We start from the raw sequence: 26,465 nt of genomic DNA on the forward strand, positions 1-26,465 counted from the left end.
AGTTGTGGGGCTCAGAGTCTCTGAATCAGGTGCATGCCAGAAAGATGTGAATTATGGGGCGGCAGTGTGTGTGTGTGTGTGGGGGGGGGTTCCTGGGGATTTGTGTGAATCCAAGTTTGAGAAACAAAATAGATAAATGATTCTAAACCTCTGGAATAGACCACCTGTGGTCTTCTACCTCTGCCTTCCTGGTGGCCTTGGTTAATTTATCACTCTGAGTTTCAGTTTCCTAGTCAACAAAACAGGATCTAAATAATATTTTACAGGGCTGGTGTTAGGATAAAGTGAGACAGTATAGACTGGGTGCAGGGATGGAGCTTAGCAATTGTAGCTGTTCTTGTTTGAATGAAGTTGCTTCGTGAGACTGTTGGGTAACTTGATTGATAATTCTGAGACAAGACATTCTACTGTACCTCTTCACTGAGTTTCAAATAATAACATTCAATCCTCTTTGAATGATATAAAAACCTTCATAGATGCATCCATATTATACTGTTATTGTTTTGGGACCACACCCAGCTGTGCTCAGGGCTCACTCATGGGTCTATGCTCAGGGATCACCCCTGGCATGTGGTGCTGGGATTGTGACCCAATTTTGGTTGCGCTGTGTGAAAATCAAGTGCCCTAACACTCTGTAATGTCATCACTCTGATCCCCACACTACATTTGACCATTAGATGCAACATTAACTAGGGAGAGATGTAAAATATGCTTTTGTTTGGCTGGTCTATGATTTTCTTGCCTTGCTTGTCCTCTACCTCCTTTTTCATCACCAGCAACATTTCAATGATCTCCATAGGTGTCCAAAGAAGCCCTGGGGCCCAGATTCAAAGACAGAAATAGGGTTTCTGGGTAACTGAACAGTTTCAGAAACAAACACTCTGGAGCCCCTACATTTGACTGAGGGGTATGTCTTGTCCCCTCAGGAAGTAGAAAACCTCCTTGGAACTCTTAGAGTTGCCCTCATGACTAATGTAGAGGGAGAAGAAATATCTGCAAAGGGCAGAAGACTTATCCTTTGAGTGTGAACAGACACACAAACCAGAGCCAAATATATGAAGTAAGATTAGAGATCAAGGGCTAGAGAGATAGTAGAATGGGTCAGGTGCTTGCCTTACACAGGGCTGGCCTGGGTTCAACAAACACCACCAGGAGTAATTCCTGAGTGCAGAGCCTGGAGGGGGACCTCGGAATTTTCAGATGTGGCCCAAAACCAAAACCAAAACCAAAAAGCAAAGCAAAGAAACAAAATTTTGCACCAAAATTTCAGTGTACCTGAAAAATCTTAGACTCTAATGTGGTCTCTAAGTCAAATTTTAGTGAGTTTATAAAAAATAAATTTCTTGGTAACCTTCAAAGTGTTTATAATCATTATCAACCATCCAGTCCCTTGCTTTTTCCTTTAATCACATAAGCAATTGCAGGTAGGGGAGAAAGAGGTGGATTAGAAGTGATACAAGGACAATGGTGAATGGTACTTTGGTGGTTTGAACCACAAAATGCATTAGCTTTGTGCACCAAAAGCATAAATGTTAACACTACTGTAACCATGTAATGTCAACTAAAATATTTGAAAAGTCAATTTCTTCTGTTTATAGTCATACATCATATGTCTCTAAGCAACACAGGAGAGTCTAGCTTGTTTTTCATTATCGCACTACCAGAACATCCATTTCTAATTTACTGGTCATTAAAATAAATCATTTCTCAGCTCATACCCTAGTTTCTTGTATTTAGGATTCTGATCACGCTGCAATTGGATTTCCAATTGAAAATGGATCTGTTCTTGGAAGAATACTCTGAACACTGTAGTTGGAAAAACTGTAGCCAATAACTAAGATTTGTGTGAAGATTTCCAAGATACGGGGCCAAGAGTGAATCCAGCCTGGTGATTGAAGAACCAATCAATTGTTAACTTAAAAATGTGTGCGAGGCCTAAAAAGCTAGCAAGAATTTTAAAATTGAATTTTCAATAACTGTTTCAGTTGATTTCTTAGTTGCATAAGGGGTTCATGTTTACAGAAAATTCAGAAAGCAGATTAAAAAAAAGAAATAAAAATAGTGATCTCATCTAGAGGTAATTACCATTAACATTTTTATGTGTTTCTTTTAAGTTTCTCTTTCTCAGCATAAAATGTAAGTGCATAAAACAAACATATGGTTTTACAAACTTTATCACTGACATTTATTCATATTGGTAATTATTCTTCTATATCTAAAAATTTATTTAGAAAAATTATATAATAAACTTGTTAAATATTTGTGTTATTAGCATTCATGTTGCTTAGATATTTTGATTTCCCTCCTTCTTTTCTCTTTTCTGACTCATGTTTCTTTCCCTTCTTCTATTATTACAAGCAATATTATGATTAACACCTTGTACTCTAGTTTGCAAACATTTCCAGTCATTTCTTTTGTTGAAGTTGAGGTTGAAATTTTGTGTCAAAAATGAATAAAAGTTTAATTCATTTTAAGAATTGCCTTCTAAAAGATTCAATGGTCCACTGGTGGAGGGAAGTTAATACTGGTGGTGGGATTGGTGTTGAAATATTATATGCCTAAAACTCAAATATCCATATCCTTGTAAATCATACTTAAAAAACTGTGATATGGATATGGATATTTGAGTTTTGGGCATATCAAAAGATATGGATATTTAAAATAAATAAATGAAAGTAATAAGGGGATAAAAATGTTAAGGGACATTAAAAATTAATAAAAGATTCAATGGTCTCCAATGATACTTAAGAATGAAAACACAATGAAATATAGAGAACAGTATTTTTGTTCACCTTTGTATATTTGATAGATTATTTCAATGTGCATTCCTCTAGTAGATGTGAGCATTTCCCTTACAAGCTAAATGACCATAATTTATCTCTCTAATTTCCTTTTCATTTATCTTACCCACTTTTATGCTATGTTAAATACTGCCTGTTAAGGTTACTGACCTCTTGTTTATTTATTTTCCAAATAATTGTTTGGGCTTTTATAGTATTTTTTAGATGGTGTGCAGAAGAATTAAACATTAAGAACTCAAACTGTCAAATTTCCATGAACTTTCTTTTATCACATCTCTCTTCAGTGTAATACTTAAAAAGTCTTTGCCTACTGGAAAATGATGTAAATATTGATTTTTGTCTCTAGAACTTTCATAGTTCCACGTTTGCATTTAAAATTTAAGCTCATGTGCAGTTTGTTTAGATGTAAGGTGTAAGATAAAAATCAAACTTCATTGTTTTTCCAAGGGTGAGACTGTTGTCTCAATACCATTTTTTGGATAATACACTTCCTCTCCTCCATTGACTTGAAAGGTCATTTTATTTATACTAAATTCACATAAGTGTTTGGCTCTGTTCACAGATTTTGTTTTTTCTCTTCCAGGGCTCAGTTTGCCTGTTGTGGCACAAGTCAGACATTGTTTCAGTTCCTGCAGAATTTTCATAACTCTTAAAATCAGCAAAGGCAAGTTTCTACCTTTTTTTTGGCTGTGCTTAAAAATGTCTATTCTTCCATATACACTTTAGAATTATTTTGCTAAAATAAAGTGCTCTGTATAAATTTTCACTGGGATTTAATTAAATGTAAATATAAATGTGAAGATCTCTGATGTCTTTATAATATTCTCTGCTGTCTTTAGTACTAGTGAAAATGGTAATAAACTAATACCAATAGTCAACATCGACTCACTGCTGTGTGCCAGTTGGCATTGAAGTCCCACCTCTTACATTTAAACCCATTACAATCTCCAGCAGAGGGGTTATTAATTATATTTATTGCACTTGGCGAAATGGAGGTTTAAAGATGATAAATACCTTGCCACATCACAGTGAGGGAAGTCAACGCCAGCCGGTTTGGTTTCAGACTAATACTAAAAGTCACTAGTCCATACTGCCTCTTTAATTATTTGTTTTTTCCTCATTTTTCTCCCAACTTTTTGTAGCTTTATTCCTGTAGATCTTTTTTTTTAAATTCTTTTTGGGTCACACCTGGCAATGCACAGGGGTTACTCCCAGCTCTGCACTCAGGAATTACTCTTGGCAGTGCTCAGGAGACCATATGGGATGCTGGAATCGAACCTGGGTCAGCTGTGTGCAAGGCAAATGCCCTACTTGCTGTGTTATTATTGCTCCATTTCCTATTTCTGTAGATCTTTACTGATCTGACTAAATTGTTCTAACTGGCTTTTATTAATTGCTGCACTATTTTTCCTGTTTTGTTTTCTAACTGGTTTTTGCTAGACTCTGGCAAGTTCTTGATTGCAATAAGGGAGATATTTACTTTGAAGCCTCCCAGTTTGATGACTCTCCTATTAGTCTAGTAGTCTGTTGATTTTCCATGATTTTTTTCCCAGAAAGATAGAATCATGATTTGAAAGGAAGGACTGAGAATGCAGCTCAGTGGTAGAATTCTTGCATTGCATGTGTGAGGCTTTGAGTTCAATCTCTGGCACTGTCACAAACAAACAAATGCTAAAAGTTATGATGCTTGGCTTCTTTTCCTGTATTTCTGTCTCACATATTTTTACATTATTCTAATAGCCATGTCATTGTCCAGTACAGTACTTAACGGTTCCCTTTTAGTTTGTGGTACCTAGGGATTGCCCCCTCTTTCCTTTGAACTATCTACATACTATTATTTTTGAAATCATGTTTTATCCAGCATCTCTAGATCTATTATATTGGTTTCAAGTCAATAATTGGACCTATATTTCCAAGTGAACAAGAAATAAATGTTAACAAAAGATTTTTAGTTTCTGATTATATTTGTCACCTAAGACTATATCTAAACAATTTCTACTTTCTAGCATTAATATGTTGGCACTGTACTTGTGTCTGTGCAATAAATAGTTCAGGATAATCGGAAACACTTACAGATATGTGTACATATCTATATATCAGCATGTATATACACACTCAACACTAATTTCTTTATATTACACTTGAAAACTCATGCTAATATCTCCTACTATAGACACAATATTTCAATTTGTTCTTTTATTTTTAGATTTTTCTGTTTTATCTAATCTGCTACTGTATCATGTTTGAACTTGCTGGAGGTCACAATACCTTAGCTTTATTATTTTTACAGTTAGGTTTTTTTCTTAAAAGGTAAAGGTAAAGGCCCTCCCGTTGATCGTCGATTTGCTCGAGCGGGCCCAGTAACGTCTCCATTGGAGACTTTGTTGTTACTGTGTCTGGCATATCGAATACTCTCGGTAGCTTGCCGGGCTCTCCGAGAGGGGCGGAGGAATCGAACTCGGGTCGGCCATGTTGGCCGCTTGTAAGGCGAACGCCCTACCCGCTGTGCTATCGCTCCAGCCCGGGTTTTTTTCTTATTAGCAATAAAATCTATATTCTCTTTCATGTTATAAAATCTAAAACAGTATTTAGAAAATCAAAACTTTGGGACAGGAAATATCACTGTCACTGTCCTCCCGTTGTTCATCGATTTGCTTGAGTGGGCCCAGTAACGGCACCATTGGAGACTTTGTTGTTACTGTGTTTGGCATATCGAATACATCACGGGGAGCTTGCCAGCTTCTGCTGTGCGAGCGAGATACTCTCGGTAGCTTGCCGGGCTCTCCGAGAGGGGCGGAGGAATCGAACTCGGGTCGGCCATGTTGGCTGCGTGCAAGGCAAATGCCCTACCGCTTTGCTATAGCTCCAGCGACAGGGACAGGAAATATATACTACAAAATATATTAAATAATTTTCTGGTTGTTCTTGGAGTCATACCTGGTGTGCTCAGGGGCTACTCCCAACCTACTACTTGGAAGCTGCTCCTGTCAGTTCTTTGGGAATCAAATGGTTCTGGGGATTGAATCTTTGCCTCCAGCATGCCTGAATGCAAAGGTTCAGTCCTTCTGATTAAAAAATTGGTCATATCTTAAAAGTTAGGATGTAGAGGCTGGAAAGCAGAATGGGAAAAATAAAGGAAATGAACTATTTTCTTTTGTAGGTAAGTTTCAATAGAGTGCTGCATTACAAGGTTGAAAGAAAAATGTAGATGTGAATATGCTACCCTGTAACATTGAAAAGTTCTTTCTATCTTTTATGACTTCCAGTTCAAATTATTTACTAAGTGGAAATAAACATATGAATTAAGAAATAAAGGACAAGTGTTTGCTTCAGGTTCTAAAATCTCCCTCTTCCTGCTGCCTCCAGTTAGACTATTGTAAATAACCCTATGTCTAGGTTTAGGAGGATGACTTGCAACATAGAATTTGCTTGAGTTACTGCCTTTATCTTCCCAAACAATCAGCAGTGTTGGAAGCACAATAAGGTTCGTGGTTTAAACTAAATTTCCATCCCTGCAGCATTAATTAATTTATTTTTTATATATATAAATGAGGAGGAAAGGCTGTGAAGGTATTTGCAAGGATATATTAGGAAGGGAGGGGAAAAGGGAATAAGAATATAGCTGATTTCCAAAGAAATAGAATTAAATGAAGAATTGGAAAATAAACTTTCCAAAGGCCATTCATTACAAACTCACAATATACTTGAATTTCCTATTGTCTGAATACAGATGTCTTATGTAATGGCAATATTGAACTCGTCTCCTTCATCTTCCCTGGGACCTAGGTCCAGGGGCTCACTTGTCTGGAAGTCTCTGGAAGGTGACAATATCTTTGAGGTTAACCCTGAGGTGTTTCAATCTTAGACTTAAGATTTTGGTTAAGTAAGGTGAACTTAAATGACACTAAAATTGACAGGGAAAAAAAGAAATGAAATCTGAAGGGAGAGGGGCACATACTTTTTTTCACACTGAGGCTCTATGGGGTTATTTCAAAATTTTTAAAAAAATCTTTTTTGGATATATGAGTACATTTCATGTATTAAGAAAACTGAATGTTTTAAATGTTTGAGATTATTCCAAAGCCAGGAATTCCAGATGTTTGTCAGGAAGCCATTGCTTGCCTCTGTTTAAATACTCAAGTGGATTTTAAAATGACCTACCTCTCCATTCTCTCCCCACCCTTGTTTTTTCGGGGGGGGAGGGTGTAGGAAGTGAGAGGACTGCACTTGGGGGGTGTTCAAGAGTAGGCAAGTCACTCCGTGCCTCTTTTGCAAACCACAACACCCAAAAGGAGAGAGAGAACAAAAGGGAATGCCCTGCCACAGAGGCAGGGTGGGATGGGGGGATGGGGGTGGGAGGGATACTGGGATCAGTGGTGGTGGAAAATGGGCACTGGTGGAGGGATAGGTGTTTGATCATTGTATAATTGAAACCCAAGCACAAAAATTTGTAAAGCTACAACTGTACCTCATGGGGTTTCACTAATAAAAATTTAAAAAAAAGAAAAAAGAAACACACACACACACACACACACACACACACACACACACACACACAAAGAATAGGCAAGCAAGTGACATAGCCCCTTATTACCTCCCTGGCCCTAATTTTTCACTTTTAGGAAACAAAACCAAGTAGAGTGATTAGTTAATAAAGGAGTGTTTTCCCCTTCCTCCTTGCTCTTTCTTTGTCTCATGCTGTTTTAGCATAAAAATGCAAAGCCTTTAGAAAGAACAGAGCACCACAGGAAAAGCAGTCTAGCATTGGATCATCACTGAGATAGTGAATACATCATCTCTGAGATGGGGGCCAGATATGAAAATGAGCCAGGGCTTTAAGTCATCTCTCTTTACATAATCCATCTTCCCTATCTCTCCCCGGACAGCTACAGGAATCAAATACATCTCAAAGTACAAAACCTGTATGCTGCCAATGTTTCATTGGCCAATGTCTCAGACCAATGCTGTGATAATTCATTCTTCTCATAAAATACGATGCATTTTCCTTCCATCTTCCTGTATTTTGTCTCAGACATTCTTTATGAGAATGTTTTTTGGAGACTTCAAGCAAGACTTGTCCAGATTGAACAAAACCCCCAAATCTACATTTGCAAGCCAAATGGTTGGCTATTGGCTTATTTGGAATTAAGTCACTGGTTTGTTTCCCCCCCCCCCCCCCCTTATACTTGACCGTCCCTAATGCTCCGTTGAGACATGTCAAACTTAGGGGCTAGAGCTTGACCCCCGACTTGATCCCTGGCATCCCATATGGCCCCCACCCCTCCCCTAGCACAACAAGAAGTAATTCCTGAGTGCAGACTAGGAGTAAACCCTAAGTACTGCCGGGTGTAGCCTAAAAATAAGCAAATAGAAAAGGCATGTCAAAAACTTGATCAGCCCCAACCAAGCAATGCTGCCACTGCCTCTCTCCAGGAAGTGACTGAGCAGCATGCTGGCTGGATTAGCAGTAAAACAGCTTTTCCTGAAGGGAACAGGGGTGCAAGAAGTAGGTATTCCTTTGCTGGATCAGGGAATACCCATCTCCTTGGAGATTCAGTGTGGATATTCTGGAAAATGAGACTGAAAATTTCCTCCCCTGAGCAGGCTGAAGACAACACCCTCCTCCTCACAATCCCCCAGTTCTGTAGGGACTTACTGAGTGTGACTGAATCATTGATCTTGAAACTGCACAGGACCCTGTCCACGTTGCGGGCATGTCTGAAGCCATTTCCTCTCACGACTACTTGAAATGATTCTGAAATGAGAAAGAATGGTTAGATTCTTTGATAGCAGACCATGAAACTTAAGTTTACCCTGTATCCTGATTTAGGGCATATGTTAACTACTCTACCAAGCTTAAAACACTCAAATATCAGTGCAAACTGAAAACCAAAAGCGACCATATGGTGGTACCTTTCACAACTAATCACCTCAATCGCATCTCCCAATTAACTCATCTGCCAAATCCCAGCAATTAAAAAAAGCCTTTTTTTTTTAATTAAGCCAACATGATCCAGCAATTATTTTAGACCCATGATTTCTGCAGCCAGAGGTCATGGGTCTTTCCTTTCCCCCCCCCCCCCATCAACTTAACCCATTTTGTATTTCTTTTATACAATGGTGTCCTATTGAAATTTTTCTTTAGAGTTGAAGGTGCCTCTAATAGTTTGAAAGGCGCTGCCTTAAGGCAATCTGAGTCTGTCCTGATCAGCGAGGCCTGTGGCTTTGCACTATCTTTTTGTATTCTTTGTGTTGTCTTCCATTAGAAAAAAAATGTCTTTTTAGATCAAAAAGTGATTAATATTACTGAGGCCCTCATGGCTGCTGATTATACACAAGTAGGACCTAGTGTTGGATAGGAATAATTGTACTTCACAATAGAACTCTAACACTTGCTTATCAGCGCTACCTGTCTGATGGACACTGAACCCCACATGTGGTTAGTAGTTCTCTGTCATTAGAAGGTAATCTCCCAAGGTCTTTAGTGCTGCATGTTCACTTCACATGGGCGCTTTCCCTTCATATGTGATAACCAAGTTCTTATAAGGTAAAAAAATAACTGTCTTTAACAATAATCTTACCAAAGGATAAAAAACAGCTAATTTACTAAATGTTTAGGAATACTTAATTAAAGCCTGACCCATAATGATCCATTATCTTCTATATTTCTCATGCTTTTGTGGATAAATATTAGACCCTCAGATAATGTTGAGTGGCATATAAAATTAATATAACAAAGGAGAAGAGTTTGCACTATTTGTGAAAGTAGATCTTAAGCTGTAAATTGCTCTTCATATGAAGATTTTTATTGGAAAAAGAATGGACTTAGAGAGCCAGGATTTGGGATTCTTCCAAACTGTCCTGAGTGATCACGTTCATTTTCAGAAAACAAACTTAAGAGATCTTGTTTGGCAAGATAATAATAACAGATGTTAATTGCTCCCTCATTGTGTGCCAAGCCTTGTCTACATCTGATGTCATTTAAACCTGACCATAGACCAGGGAGGTAGGAATAAGAAAATAGATCTTAGAGAGATTAAGCAATCTGTCCCAGATCACATTGCCGTCAGAATCAGGATGGGAATCCAGTCTGTCAGACATTAAATGCCATGCCTTTGAAATTCAGCCACTATGCCCTTTGCCATTATGCTAACATGAATACTCATTGTCTTGTGACATATGAGTAATCTAGAGATTGATGTCTAGATATTTTTAAATCTTAATTATTTGTATTTAAGTCTTCCCCAACTTTTCCTGTTTTGCAGATTTAGGGAGCTGATCCACATGGGAAAAAAGGAACTGACGCCAAAGAAAAAGTACCCAGAGGCACTGCACCAAGAGGGCACATACATTAGAACAGAGGGCTTGTTGGAAGTGGAAAGGATCTTGTCAGTTGGAATATGGAAACTGAGATCTTGTCAGTTTTCAGTACTTGCCCAAGTCATGTAAAGAGTGAGTAATAAAACTGAACTCATGTCCAAGAGTTCATGTTTTGAACTATGTTAATGAAGGTGACAGGCAAATGTTTTTTACAGATCCATTATGGATTTATTTGAGCAGATTGACGCATACATGCGATTGCTGAGGTGAGAAGAATAGAATTGATGGTTTTCATTAGATGTTTGCTTGGAATGTGACTAATAATGTAGCTGGTTCAACAAGCATTTTGTTGTGTCAAACTTCGTGGAATAATCTTATTACATCTTATTAACTCGATTAAGTCTATACAACTCTATTTCTGTTTTTAATTGGGAATGTTAGACCGTCAGAAATATGCCACTGAACACTTTTTTGAGTTAAAAATGTTTTCTGTCTTTCTACTGTGCGTATCACTCTTATTGTCTGAAAGATCAATGCAGAGAGAGAAGACTCCACACCCAGGCCCTGTGCCAATTTCTTCCCTAACACCATGTTCCAGCATTACCACTTCACAGGCTGAGTCTTTTATAAGGGGTTGCCTGCGTGGCTGCTTGGCCTGACCTCAGAGTGTTTAAGAAGAAATTCAGCAGGAATCTATGATGTGAAAACGAAACAATTTAACCCCCGGAGGTCAGGGGAAAGACTAGAGGAAACAACGCTGTGCAAAGCACATAGAGCAGAAACCAACTGCTATTCTGCCTTTAATTTCCCTGTGAGTGAGCACATTTGGTTTCTAGCAGAGGCCAAACATTTACCCCAGTAGACTAACTGGAATGTCAGCGCTTCACACATACAAGTTATGTAACAAAACTTGGCCAAAACGAATTCACCAGCAAGTGAGAATCAGGATAGGATTTTCCTCTATTTATATAGAAGATCCTGAACTACTTTTCCAAAAATACGTATAGCTGAGTGTTTCTGGGCCATGTGCATGGAGAGTTCCTGTGAAAAGTGTATGGGGGAGCCCATGGACAACTCAGTGGCAAAAGCACCGGCCTGCAAGAGAGAGGCCTAGAGTATATAATCAGGCACTACCCATACGTGGTCCCTGCAGCTCTGCTGTTTGGGGACCCCTGGTGCCAGAACGGAAGGTACAGCCTCTGTCATGCTCTAGCTGTATGCATGCGAGCCTCTAAACCAAAGTGTGAGTCCTTTGAGCACATCTGTGTGCCTCACAACTAAAGCGTGCAACCCTTAGCAAACACTGCAGCCTAGTGTGAAGCAACCAAGTATGTGCGTCCAGAGACCACCACAACCAAGGCAAACCCCCAATATCACAATAACAGCAGCCACAGAAAAGGAAGAAAAGAAGTATTTGAAAAGAATGTGTCAAGTATTTGAGGGAGGTATTTCTATTTCAAAATGATCTTTGATCAAATCTTTCAAGATATTCTTTAAAATATTTTATTTTATTAAATTTTGAGGGCTAAGGGCTCCCAAGTGATGCTCAAGGAGGCCCAAAGACCTCAATGGCAATTCTCAGCCAACAGGCCCAGTGGGAACATGCAAGGTCCCAAGGATGCTGCTCAAGTCCTGTAGTGCCACAAGTACTTGGGCCATTCTGGCAATGCTCAGCAGTCAACAGGGCCATATCCAGTAAAATTAGGGCAACATATGATTCCAGAAATTGAACCTAAGCTAAGCAGATGATTTTAACCGCTGTATTATCTCCCATTCTCTCCTTAAGATAATTTGAAGGCATGCTCTTATGATTCTTTTCTTTTCCACTTTCATTTATAATTTGTTTCCTGATGAGAGAGAATCCATCACTTATACATCACTGAAATTTTAAAATATGCCTAATCCAGGGCTATTCAGCAGAAGCATATTGACTGAAAAAATAAACAACATATCTTGGCTTGAAAAGAGAAAAAATGGGGATGGACAAGGTGATTCTTTACCAAGATCTAATCCTGCTTATTTTCAGAGGCTTGAATAAACAATATTCAACATCATTAGTCACTGAAAAAATGCAAATAAAAACCATAAGAATGTGTTGTTCCATACTCACTAGAGAACAAGTAGAAGCTGTTAACAAAGAAATAAAAATTCTCATACAATATTGTTGGGAATGAAGAATGGTGCAGTTTTTTTGTAAAACTTTTTGACAGTTCCTCAAAAAGTTAAGTATGAAGTTACCCAGAAATCCCACTCTGAGGTATTAAATCAAGAGAATGGAAAACATAAGTCTACACCAAAATTTGCACATGTACGTTCATAGCAGCTGAAGCATGCTATAATGTGAATCTTGAACAATTGTGCTAAATGAAAGCTGCTAAAATAAAAGGTCACATAGTACATGATTCCATTTATATGAAAAGTCCGGATTAGCAAATCCATTAAAAAAGAAAATAGGTTGCCAGGGTCAGACCAAGGAGAAAATGGTCTATGGCTGCTTAATAGTTATAGGATTTCTTTTTGGAGTGATGAAGACATTGTGGAATTTAATAGTAGTTTTTGTGGTACAACTTGATGACTAAATTAAAAATCACTCCCACTTTACTCTTTAAAACTGTTCACGATGGGGCTGGGGTCATAGCACAGAGGGCAAGGCATTTGCCTTGCACGTGGCCAAACCGGGTTCGATTCCCAGCATCACATATGATCCCCTGAGCACCGCCAGCAGTAATTCCTGAGTGCAGAGCCAGGAGTAACCCCTAAGCATTGTCGGATGTGACCCAAAAAGCACTGTAGCACTGTCTGTCCTCCCGTTGCTCATCGATTTGCTCGAGCAGACCCAGTAACATCTCCATTTTAAGACTTGTTGTGACTGTGTTTGGCATATTGAATATGTCACAGGGAGCTTGCCAGGCTTTGCCGTTAGGGCAAGATACTCTCGGTAGCTTGTTGGGCTCTCCAAGAGGGGCAGAAGAATTCAACCCGATTCAGCCTGGAGGGCTGCATGCAAGGCATACGCCCTACTGCTGTGCTATCGCTCCAGCCCCAAAAGCAAAATAACAACAACAAAAAACATAAAAGAAAAACTGTTCATGATATTTGATCTTGTGAGTCAATTTGAATTTGCACTCCTAATAGGTGCTTAAAGTGACATGAAATGCTTAAAATGTGACAGCAATTGATATACTTTAAGCTTCAAATGCCTAAAGTACTCTAGAACTTTAAATTGCATAACTAGTTTAGTGAGGTACAATTGATATGCTGTGAATTGCATAGAAGGCAAATTATTTGATGTTTTGCCATGTATACCAAGAACAATATATACCATCATCAAGTCAACAACCACATTTTCCAAGTTTCCATGTGACTTTTTTAATCTCTTTCTTGTCCCTCCCTCCCTAAGTCATCCACTGAATCAATGTCATTAAACTTTAGTTTGCATTTTCTAGAATTTATATGTAAATGTAATCATACAATATTTTTTGTCTGACCTCCTTCACAAAGCATAATTATTTCAAAACTCAAAACTTGTGCATAATTACTTTTAGATCTATACACAACTTGTTCTTTTTATTGCTGAGTATTATTCATGTCATGGATAAACCTAAATTAGTCTACCTGTTGTAAACATTTGAGTTGCTCACAGTTCTTACCTATTAAAAATAGAGTTGCTATAAACATTTGTGTGCAAGTCTTTGGATAAAGATTTTCCTTTTTCTTGGGTAAATGCCTAGAAGTAGAATTATCAGGTCACAAGATAGATGTGTATTAAATTTTTTAAAAATTGTCAGGACTATTTTTCAAAGTGATTGTGCCATTTCAACATTCTAAACAGTGTTTGAGAGCCCTTTTCCAAAAAGAAATATCTTTAAATGAAAGGGAACATTAGATAAGAATTTAATAATCTATCTTGCAAAGTTGCAGAAGGGCCAGACAAGAGAGACTTGAAAGGCAGCTGTGAAGGAAACAAAACCACTATTGGGTGCTGCTTAAGTGTGTCTTTTTTTGAGCATCTAATTTTCAAGTGATAAGCATGAAGCCTACAACTACAGTTGTGAAAGAAATGAGCCACTATTGGGTGATGCTTAAATATGTCTTTTTTGAGCATCTAATTTTCAAGTGATAAACATGAAGCCTACAGTTACCTTCTTTGAGTGATAACTCTTTCAATTTTATTGCCAACAGTGGGAAACAGCATAGGAAGAACAAAATCATAGCTTCTAAAAAGACAATGTGAGGAGCTAATTATAACCACCTTCTATTTCTGGAGTATAAAAACTAAAAAAGTTGAGCAGTTGTCAGATTTTACACTTGACTCTAATTAATCCTTCCTGGACTACTTAGCTTGAAACTTGAGTAGTTCACAGTGTATATTGAGAGGACCCGAAGAAAACTGCTTCAGCAAAAAGGTGCATTTCTTAGAGAGAGATGTTAACTAATGAGGGCCAATCTAGCAATGGGTTCATTCTTAGAACTATATGAAGGATTCTAAGCAAAATCACCAAAATAGTAAATTTTTTTAAAAAAGTTTCTACAAAAGGAAACAGATATACTTAAGTGCAGTCTCCATAAAATTCTCTATAAAGGCTCTTCATTCAGCCAGTGACTTCCTATCTGTTTTAGAATAGAAACTGTAAATGCAGTGACATAGGCACCTGTCCCTGGCCTGGCCATTGGCCTGGGCAATGGGGTGATCCAGGGAATGGTGGAAAATCTGGTAAACTGGAAAGATCACATGCTTTGGTACAGGAGATCAAACCTAGGTCTCATACATGTCATGTCATGTGAGGCATGGTTATGTGACTGAGCCACATCTCTGGTCCCTACATACCTTTTTAAAAGAAAAGACATCTTAAATTTTTTAAAAATTATTGAATCACAGTGAGATATGCATTATAAAGTTGTTCATGATTGAGTTTCAGTCTTCCAATGTTCCAACACCCACTCCTTCACCAATGCACATTTTCCATCACCAATGTTCCCAATTTTCCTTCTGCCCTACCGCAGAGCCTGCCTCTATAGCAGACTCATATTCTCCACTGTTTCTCTTTCTCTTTTTTTCTCTCTCTCTCTCCTCTCCCTCTCTCTATCTTTCTCTTTCTCTCACCTTTTAAGCACTATGGTTTTCAAAACTGTTATTGACAGGATATCATACATATCACTTTACCTCCTTTCAGCATTCAGTTTTTGTCCAGAGTGATAATTTCCTACTATCATCATCATAGTGGTCCCTTTGCTGATCTAACTGTACTCCACTTCCCACTTTGTGGCAAGCTTCCAGCCATGAACCAGTTCTCCTGGCCTAAAGTGAAGATATCTTTAAAATTATTATCTTATAATAAACATAGGCCAATGTTGCTAGGTCTGACTTTTATAAGATGAGATGGAAAGCTGAATTTTCAGATGAAATCAGATTTTAAAAATGCTAGTGATAAATTTACTTTTAATATGTTGTGGACTGGGCTGGAGCGATAGCACAGCAGGTAGGGCATTTGCCTTGCAAGCGGCCAACATGGCTGACTCGAGTTCAATTCCTCTGCCCCTCTCGGAGAGCCTGGGAAGCTACCGAGAGTATCTCGCCCGCACGGCAAAGCCTGGCAAGCTACCCATGACGTATTCGATATGCCAAACACAGTAACAATTGTCACAGTGGAGATGTTACTGGGCCCACTCAAGCAAATCGATGAACAACGGGAGGACAGTGACAGTGACAGTGATGTTGTGGACCAGTAAGAATATATGTGCAGACCAGACAAGACTTACAGGCTACCCGTTTATAACCTTTGTTTGTGAAAGAATTCTGGGAAGTCTCTATACCCAAATAGTTTAACTAATCACAATGAATGAAATATTTCTTGATTCGATTAGATACTCCTTAACACTCTGCATTAAGTATTACTATTAAAATGCATTAAAATAGCTGCAGGTATATATGTTTCTTCATATTAAAACTGATACTTTGTTGAAATAAAACTGTCTTTAGAAATGGAAAACTGTAAAGGAAATCTCAAGAAGGATTTTTCTAGATAGCACTTGGTTACATATGGTCATTTAGATTCAAATAATTCTAGAGTAGAGATCCCACCCACCCTATTGTTGGAGTGCACTGGTTTCTATAAAAGTTGCATGAGTGAAGCCAAATATACCTTCCAAAATTCCTCTCCAACTCATTGTGATGGTCTCCTGAAGCTATACCTAACATGTCTAATAATTCCTTTCTGATTGGGAATTCGCCAAAGCTACAGATGCTCTTGCAAATGTCTCAATTCTCTGTCTAAATCTTTGTGGTTACTTTTGTCTTTTCTCATTCCACAGGCATCTCATAAGGGCGCCCACAGTTCTTGGAGCAGATCTCTGCTATGGTTTTATTATTTTTCTGAACATCTGACTATCTCCCTGGGTAGATGCTGAATTACAAGGGGATATAGGAGAAAGGCTTAAGAATTTTTTTTACTTATCCATTCACAATTTTTCCTCATCCTTTCACTAAGAATTGATGAACAGAAAGAAAAAAGGAAAAGATGAAGGAAAGGAAGGAAGGAAGGAAGGAAGGAGGAAAGGAAAGAAGAAAAAAGGCAAATAAAGGGCAAAAGAAAAGAAAATGTAAAACAATAAAGGAAGAGAAAGAATGAAAGAAAGAGATGAGCTAGTGAGCCAAGTTATTAACTTTTTTGGTTTTGTTTTGTTTGCAGGCCACACCCGGCAGTGCAGAGGGCATAGTTCTGGCTGTTCTGTGCTCGGGGATCACTCTTGGCAAGAGTTCAGGTGACCGTAAGTGGTGTCAGAATCGAACACAGATAGGCTGCATGCAAGGTAAATGCCTTCCTGTCTCTCCAGCCCTCAATCATTCTTAAACGTGGAACTTGAAACTATGGACAAAACATGACATTAGTTCCTTTGACCTGGGTGGCTACTCATATACCCTTAGATTGCATTAGTTTGTGTGTGTGTGTGTGTGTGTGTGAGAGAGAGAGAGAGAGAGAGAGAGAGAGAGAGAGAGAGAGAGAGATGAGCATTCTTATTGGTTATCAAGAGAGCATTTCCACCCCTTCTCCCCACCCCCATGAACTGTAAGATTTTCCTAAACTGGCTATTCAAAACCAAGTTCCACACTGCATTTGTTCCATTAAAACTTCACCCAGTAGATTACAGCCAACATATAAAGATTTGTGTTGAATCTGGTTTTTTTGGTCCACCCAGTATCACTATCATTCTTTCTCTCAGATCTCAGTTTGTTGGTATTGCTGAGTTGGCGAGAACCAGCTGAGATCACTTTCAGGGGGATATATTTGTCAGCAGAGTGTCTTCAGCAGCTCAGCCTGGGTGGAGCAACCCTGTGGGGTTACTCTTGGAGCCAAGATAAGAAAGTAATTCACAGAGATTAGGATGGAGGACTAAGAAAAGGCCTTATGATGAGAGTGAATTCTACCTTTCCTACAGGTCTGGCTCAAGTTCAGTAACTCTAGTACTTCTCAGAAATGTGAACAAAAAGCTCTATGCATGACACCCTATCAGTAACAGTACTGTAAACTCCAGTGCCTAAAAGAAAAAAAAAGGAAGAAAAGAGCTTGTTAGAGAGGCTGACTTGGAGGCAGGAGAGAAACTGGAGGCATTGGTGGAGGGAAGTGGCCAATAGTAAAGTCCTGGTGCTCAAACATCCTACCTTTGAAACTCAATCATGAACAACTTTGTCACTTTGTAATTCACAGTGGCTCAACAAATTAATCCAAAAAAAAGTCATTTCCTATTTGACTTTCTCCTTTAATGAAGTTATCCCTAACTTTCAATAGGAACACATAAAGGCATATTTTTAAGCATCATGGTTATCCCACTAGCTTTTAGTTCTCATTAAAATGATTGAAATCATCAAAATTTCATCTTGTTTGGGGTTACAGTTTACATTTTTCAAAGAATATTCACATCAATTTCTGAGACGTAGCACTAGCAGAAGGAGGGAGTATCCATAGAGGTCTACCAAACAGGTTAATAGCAGCAAACAAAAGGATTCTAGTGCTTCCCGGAAGTTATGCTTATTCAGAGAATGATCAGCAATAGACCTTCTAAAAAACCCACCGATATACCTTTGGTGTAAGGATATCTTTTGGAAAGTTCACATTCTTCTTCTAGTAAGGTTAGTCTTTCTTGTGTTTTGTTCTGTGGGGGACACAACCAGAGGTTCTGGGGCTATTCTCGTCTCCGTACTTAGGGGTGGCTCACTGAGAAGCTCAGAGGAGCATGGAGTGCTGAAGATCTAACACGGGCCTTCAGCACGCTTTGCTTGAGATTAGTCAACTGAGCTAAGTCTCTGGCCCCAGGAAAGTTGGTCTTTATCCAACAGGTTTTAATCTTTATGTATTTCATTAAAAGAAATGGAAACCTGATTTTTTTTAAAATGGAGAGTGAGCTTCCATCACTGTCTCTTGTATTATTTTTTTCTTTATAAAAACTAATGTCACTAAATGTGGATAATTTACTCTGATACAGGAAATTTGTTTTGTTCATTTGGGGCCACATCCAGCTTTGCTCAGGGCTTACTCCTGGCTCTGTGCTCAGGGATCTTTCCTGGCAGTGCTAGGATAGAACACCTTACCCACTATACTATCTCTCTGGCCTAGGTAACTGGGCAATGATTTTTTTTTGTCTATCAAATATGCAACATTTTGCATATAAAGTATGTATGTAATATTTTATATATAAGCAAGTATGTATGCAACATGTTATATATAAACACATGTTATATATCTAACATATAAACATGTAAGCATAAAGGTTTATACATAAAATATTGAATATTTCATATATATAGCATTACATATGCTATATATATGTAACATTGCATATACATGTTTTGAGGTATACCCAGCTGTGCTCGGGACTTACTCCTGGCTCTGTGCTAAGGGATCACTCCTGATGGTGCTTGGGGGACCAAGTGGGGTTTTGGGGGATAGAATCAAGGTCTGCTGTTTGCAAGGCCTTTCTGCCTATACTATTTTTCTGGCCCCTAAAACAGATTTTTAAAAATTATTTAGAGGATCTGAAGGAGGGGATCTTGGGTTGGATTTACCAGTGACTTGTCTGTTTTATTGGTTTCATCAAAGAAACAGCTCAGAACAATGAATCAGTTCGATTACTTTATTTAGATTTGTCAGTACATTTTATCTTTTTCTTCTTTAGTTTCCCTAGCATATGTTTTCCTTAATTATTTATTTTTCCCTTTCATTGCGTGAGAAATATTAATATCCATCAATTTTCTGGGATCAGATCTTGTGGGCCCTGATATTTCTGTGCCACATTCATTGTGTAGATATGAAAATTTTTCTTGAATACCTCAAGATTAACCCATGGAAATTTTGGCTTATGAATCTTTAATTCAATAATTAGTTAGGAATATAGTTTTCTACTGCTCATTTTATTTTGGCCTTGTTCTTGTCTTTGGCTATTTCTAATTTTGCCTTATTTTAACCATAAAATTGAAGGGCATTAAGTTAAAATCTTAAGTTATTATTATTATTATTATTTTGGATTTTGGACCACACCCAGTGATGCTTAGGGTTTACTCCTGGTTATGCACTCAGGAACCACTTCTGACAGTCTCAGAGGTTGGGGTGCCAACGATCAAATGTGGGTCAGCTACATGCAAAACATGCGCCCTACCTACTGTCCTATGGATCTGACCTCTATAAATTACTTTTAATTGAAATGACATTGCATTAGAAAATAAATTTCAGGTGTGCGTAGTTATAAATATTTGTAATACTACTTTACGTTTACTACTAAACATCCAATTCTCTCTTTCACCACATTTCTTATGGTTAGCTTCACGGTCACGCCGGTCACGGTCGTCCCGTTGTTCATCGATTTGCTTGAGCGGGCCCAGTAACGTCTCCATCATGAGACTTGTTGTTACTGTGTTTGGCATATCGAATACATCATGGGTAGCTTGCCAGGCTTTGCCTGCGGGCAAGATACTCTCAGTAGCTAGCTGGGCTCTCCGAGAGGGGCAGAGGAATCGAACTCGGGTCGGACATGTTGGCCGCTTGTAAGGCAAATGCCCTACCGCTGTGCTATCGCTCCCGTGATATGGGGCTGGAGAGATGGTTAGCTTAAAGGCTTTTAAAAGAGATAGCACTGGGGCTGGAGTGATAGCACAGCAGGTAGGGTGTTTACACGCGGCCGACCCGGGTTTGATTCCCAGCATCCCATATGGTTCCCTGAGCAACGCCAGGAGTAATTCCTGGGTGCATGAGCCAGGAGTAACCCCTGTGCATCGCCAGGTGTGACCCAAAAAAGCAAAAAAAAAAAGAGATAGCACTGTTGCACTGTCCACCCATTCATCAATTTGCTCGAGGGGGCACCAGTAACTTCTCCATTGTGAGACTTGTTACTGTTTTTATCATATTGAATATACCTCTGTAGCACTGTCCTCCCATTGTTCATCGATTTGCTTGAGCGGGCCCAGTAACGTCTTCATCATGAGACTTGTTGTTACTGTGTTTGGGATACCAAATATGCCATGGGTAGCTTGCCAGGCTTTGCCGTGCGGGCGAGATACTCTCAGTAGCTTGCCGGGCTCACCGGGAGGGGTGCAAGAATCGAACTCAGGTCGGCCATGTTGGCTGCATGCAAGGCAACCGCCCTACCCACTGTGCTATGGCTCTTCTGATCGAATATACCACGGGGAGATAAAAATCAGTGCATTTTTCATTTAAGGATGATAGATTTCAAGACATTTAGCCAACCTTTATTGATCAGTTATTAAATGGGGATACTCTGCTGGTCAGTTGGAAGCAAAGAGAAAAAAGATTCCTCCTCTGTACTCAAAATTCCCTAAGGGAGTAGAATTACTTGTACTAGAGAATTAACAGAAATGGTAATATCCTAGACTTTCTGGTTCACTACAAGGTTGCAATATATCTAATGGGATTATTAAGCTCCAAGTCTAGGTTTTCTTTATGACATAATAATTGCACAATTAAGGAATTTCCCTGTTTGGTAATTGTTTTAAAATGTTGGTCAATTTATTTTAAGCCCAATGAAATCAAATGGAGGTTCCTCTGGCTGAAGCAATAGTACAGTGGTTAGGGTACTTGCCTTACACATGGTTGCCCAGGGTTCGATCCCCAGCACCTCATATGGTTCCCTAAGCCCACTCTGTGATCTGTGAGCACAGAGCCAGGAATAAGCCTTGAGCACTGCTAGGTATGGCCCAAAAACAAAAACAAAAACAATTTATAACAAAATGGAGATTCCTAATAGCACAGACCCTGAAAATGGGTTTATGTAGTCACATACATTTTTCAAATTTGCATAGATCAGAGTTTTCAATTCTTTTTCATAAAGATGTTCTCTTGGGTCTATCCATGTGGCAACCACATTTGTCCTTGGCATGAGTTATTAGATAGCAATTATTTGTGTATATGATTCAGTGTATATAACTCCTTAAAATGTTTTTACTATTTTAAACTATAGCCAGGAAGTTGGGATAAAATTATCAAAGAATGATTTCATTTATGGCAATAAGATATGCCACAGAGAAACATACAATGTTGGAAAAAATCTGAAAGCTCTTCAATGCTTGCTATCTAGCAGGGTTGCATAGTATATATTTTTTCCTATAAAATAATAATTGGCATTTTCTATTTTAGGAGACTGGAAAGTTGACATTAACATGCCCAATCAACAGTGAAAGACTGAAGTTTTGGGAGCACACTAACTCATGAAGAGAGACTATTTTTCTTGTCTCTCTTGCACTTAGTACAGGACTTGACATTCACCAGGTTTAACATTTTTTAAATAAATGAATGAAGTTATGGGAAGCTAACCAGGAATTATATGAAGAGTCAGCAAGTTTATATAAAGGGTTGCTCACTACAATATAAAGCCATATCAAGATTTCAATTTTTATCAGTTAGAGAAAATCTTGTAACTAATAGACGGCTGATTTCTTGCTTATGTAGAAAATTTTATATTAATGGTAAAATTATCATGGCCCTTTTATTCACTTTAAAAGTCTCTATAAAGTTGTCCATAAGTATTTTGGAAAAACTGGTAGATTGAACGATTAATAAATATCTTTGTATAACTTCTGGACAAAGGCCAGCAACAGTTAAATAACTGAACAGAACACTTCAGGGTGGTCTATGATCATTGTTTCCATCCAGTGTTTCTAGGGCTGTCATGAGGATGAAGGGTTAGACTCACTTCCGTTCAGAGCAGGGTGTTGGTTATGATGTGTGGGAATCTAGAGTTTCTACAATTCCCTTGGAATTCGTTTCCGAGGTAGGAGTGAATTTGGACAGACTTTTTTAGACTTTCAAACAACTGACATTTTCTTCTTTTTCCCCCTTTAAGCAAATTATTTAGCAATCTCCTTCTCCTTCAACCATTTCTCTTCTTGTGTTGCCTCTCCTTCTCCCTGCTCTACCCCTGCCATGATGTAAAAATATGATTTGAACTCATATCATCCATCGTAAGAGAGCAATTAGCAGTACAGTTCAATTTACCTCCAGCACATATGGTGGATGGCTCTGCTGCTAGAATTTCAATGCATGACTTCTTCAAAATCTAGGGGGAGAGAAAAGGAAAAAAAAATTTAAACTCAGCTTGTTTTGTTAAAACAGAGGAGCATTTTTCTTTTAGCATCCAAAATAGGAAGATTCACAGATACAATGTTGCACTGGGCAAGTGGGCAGGTGCGATAACAACCTCACTGCTTTCAATTGATAGCAAGCATATTGTGCTCCATGGGTCTAGGTGTCCCCAAAGTCTTAAGAATTATTCATTCTTTATTTCCTTTTTGGCAGATATTCCTGATACTCTGATATGTCAGTCTGAGAGATAATAGTTGGGGAAATGGAGCTTGCACTTGAAATGGTAATGACCAGTCTTAGGTGGTTGGTACCAGGGGTAAGGGGCAGAGAGTAGATGCTATGGAGTTTATGGGGGTGACTGCAGAGGGCTGAGACACTGGAAAGGATTTGGTAAAAAAGGAGGTACGTGCTAAGGTTAGAACTCAGTCAAGTAGAGGAAAGGGAGAAGTTAGAAGGTTTGGGTCGAGGCATAGAAGGGCATGAACTCAGGTGAGAAAGTTAAAGGGAAACTTTAGCTGGAACAAAAGGAGTTTGAAAATAGAAATAAAAGAATTAAGAAGTAGATGGAGAATTAGGATGGAGAGGCTCAATTCTCTAGAAAATAATTTTCAAAATTATTAAGATTCTCTTTTTGTTGGAAGTCTGAAAAGACATTGAGGGAAAGGAATTTGAGGGCTATTCATTTTCCAGGAGAATCCCCCTAAACCATATTTAAATGAAAATGCACTCTTCTCTCTAAACAGAAGTCTGGTAGCGTTGAATACAGAGTCTTGCAGAATCCCATGACCTCACATCAGTTAATAATGAAAGTTTCTTCTGGCCAAAACAGGGTTTAAGTTTCTCACTGCTGGTTATGAATTTCGTCTCTTGTTGAGTTATCAATTCTAAAGTTTCAACCAAACATTTTCAGTATAGAACACTGTGTTAAGTTACCAAGAAAAAAAAAGTAGCTTTATTTAGAGTCTTATTTAATTTGGAAATTAAAATAGTTAAGAGGAATGAAGGAAACCCTTTCTCCGCTTATGAAAGGGACATTTCTTAAAGCAATTAATGGTGAAATTATAAGATTTAGTCTGCAAAAGAATAAAGCACCTTTTAGGGTTGGAAGAAACCCATCTACTTGTGTTGAGTGTGTATTATATTCATGCTTCCTTGTTACAGCTTGAGCAATATATACATCACAAGATGCAATCAAATAAAATATGTGTAAACAGAAAAGAAGGGGACATGGATTAAAGGGGAAGATAAAGTATAAAATGAGAACAATAAAGCAAATGTGCTGAGAGGAGTTTATTTTCTTATCAGGAGTGCCACATGGATTGAAAGCTAAACTTTTTAGCAGCAAATATAAAGAACAGACATGAAGAACAGATGAAATTTACATAATTCTCGATCTGTAGAATAAAAATAAATTGATTAGTTTCATAAAAGGATGATATTTACCCATTTCAGAGAGCAATCTGGGTGTCCTCATAGAGAAGCATTGTGAAAAGAAATGAACAATTTTCTTCAGGAACCCCGATACAGAGATGACAAAACATGACAACACATTCATTGAAATAGGTTCCCTCCCAACCAGAGCTTAGAGAACTCTACCTGAAAATCCAGAGAAACAGTAGTTTGGGGGCTCAATTTTACAATTCCTCTTTCTACTGCTTTTCCTCACACCTTCTCATTCATGTATTTAAATGCATTTCTTACTTTGAGAACTTATTTGTTTTCAACGTCCTCCTGATTCCTTTTTCATCTTTTGCTTTGCTTCTCTGGCCTTTGCTTACACAGGCAATAGAGCCACCCTCACACTCACCCAAAAAATGATGTGCAGCCTCAGTCCCTGCTGGTCCCCAGGTCCAGCTCTGCTAGGGTCAGTGCTCCTCACAGAACTGATTCCATCTCCACCCACTCGAGATGAAACCCCAATGGCCAAGAGCTTCCAGAAGCAAAACCCAGGTATGCGGGTTCAAACACTCCAGACCACATGGCAGCAGCGGAGAGGGGCTGGCCCTTCTGGTTTCCCTGCCCACTTGGGGTTTTGGCTATGATGCCCAAGACCTGCCTCCAGGTGCCATCTCAGTGCATCAAATGCCTTGATCCAGAGACACAGCAGTGAATCCCGGAAGACTGCAGCTCCCTGGAGATCTCTCCAGACCCTCTACTGAGTCAATTCCACCAGGACACCTCAGATGGAGCTTCCCTGCCGACTTGGGGAAGCTGGCTGTCATGTCCATTATCTGCCTTCAGGTGCATCAACAGTTTTGATCCAGAGACTCCCAAATGAATCTCAAAATGAATTAGCTCCCTACAGATATCTCTGGAACACCAACCATTTACAATTTTAGAATCCAGAAGCGTATTCATAATAAGCAATAGTAAATAAATTATCCAGGATCTGCTCCTGGCAGACAGGCTTGAATGGTGGTGGGAAAATTTGAAATAATGGTGGTGGGAAGGTTTAATGGTAGTGGGATTGGCGTTGAAATATTGAATGTAATCAATTAATGTGAACAACTTTATGAAAACAAAACTTTAAAAACAACAACAACAACCTGATTCCAGGACTTGATACTAATACTGAGCTCCTGAGTTCCCTTCACTGTCAATGACTTGTGATTCAGGACCCTAGGAATGTATCTTGGACATCCATGTTTCTCTGCTGGCTTCTTTATTCCTCTCTTCTCTTTTCTATGGGTTATCTGGACTTCTCAGCAGTGTCATACACTGGGATGCTGGTGCATGGAAGCTCATGGCCTCAGTGCCAATAGCTCTCCTAGGATGGTAATAGTTGTCTGTTCTCTCTAGCTCAAATTGTCTGCCTTAGGTTCTTGCTGGCTGAGACTGGGGAAAGTAGTCACCCTCTTCACCATGTCCTTGGGCACAAATCTCCACAGGTACCAGTGGAAGAAACAGAATTAATCAATGCGGGGAAATGTACTAAAGACTGAAACAATGTGAAGTCATCTTCTTATGTTTTAAATAAAATTCCTTAGGCATTTAGTAGCCCCTTAATAAATCATTTTATCCTCCACAACAGAAGATTTCAAAAACAGTCCAAGAATTTAAATTAAACTATTGGCTCTCTGTTCATCCCCATTCCCCAAACTCCACCAAAACACATAATAAAATTTGCACCCATGTGAGTTCCTGACTTTGAACTTATGTTTTCGAACCACCTCTTTACTAAACCAGGGATTGATAAAGTAACCCCCTGTGAATCTTTTACCACAAAGACAAACTAGCTAGGTTTGTCATAATAAACACATGCTGTATTATTCTCTCAAAGTGTCTGCAATTAGCTGATAAATATAAGGAGTGTAATGTCAGCCAAGCACTGTGATTCAATCCAGTAAAAACAAAGCTTTCCCAATCTTAACTTAAAACATCTGGAAGGGGAGCATAGAGGCCAACAGAGTAAAATTTATCAGTGAGGGGGATGGGCAGAGTTTGTCTGGAACTGTGGCTCTTTTAAGTTGAAATGTCTGGTTTCAAAAGGTAGGAAGTCAGGACAGCGCTAAGTGGATCTGAGGGCTCTCTAGGTTACAAGTAGCACAGACTGCATGGTGATTAGTCTGTCTGAAATCCAACAGCCTGATCAGTTTAGGGACAGAGAGTGGGTGGTGCTGGGGAGGCAAAGGATTCCTCCCCCTGCCCAGGCAGAGGTAGCCTTGGAGGTAATAACCACTAGATGGCGTCGAAGAATGTGAGTGTCAAAGGTGAGTGTCTAATGATTTAATGATTTAATTGGTCTTTGATTCTTTGA

General features: G+C 38.8%; 1 protein-coding gene across 1 annotated transcript in view; it reads right to left on the reverse strand.

Moving 5' to 3' along the window:
• ANTXR1 (ANTXR cell adhesion molecule 1) overlaps positions 1–26,465 on the reverse strand; it is a 218,100-nt gene that overhangs the window by 126,188 nt on the left and 65,447 nt on the right. Inside the window, exons 9-10 of the mRNA XM_056126863.1 lie at positions 22,622–22,682; positions 8,458–8,556 (exon numbers count right to left, since the gene is read on the reverse strand). Coding sequence (XP_055982838.1) covers positions 8,458–8,556; positions 22,622–22,682 — 160 coding nt within the window. The remainder of the gene's footprint in view (positions 1–8,457; positions 8,557–22,621; positions 22,683–26,465) is intronic.

The sequence above is a fragment of the Sorex fumeus genome, unplaced genomic scaffold (assembly GCF_029834395.1).
Source record: "Sorex fumeus unplaced genomic scaffold, SorFum_2.1 ptg000006l, whole genome shotgun sequence".
Classification (NCBI taxonomy): Eukaryota; Metazoa; Chordata; class Mammalia; order Eulipotyphla; family Soricidae; genus Sorex; species Sorex fumeus.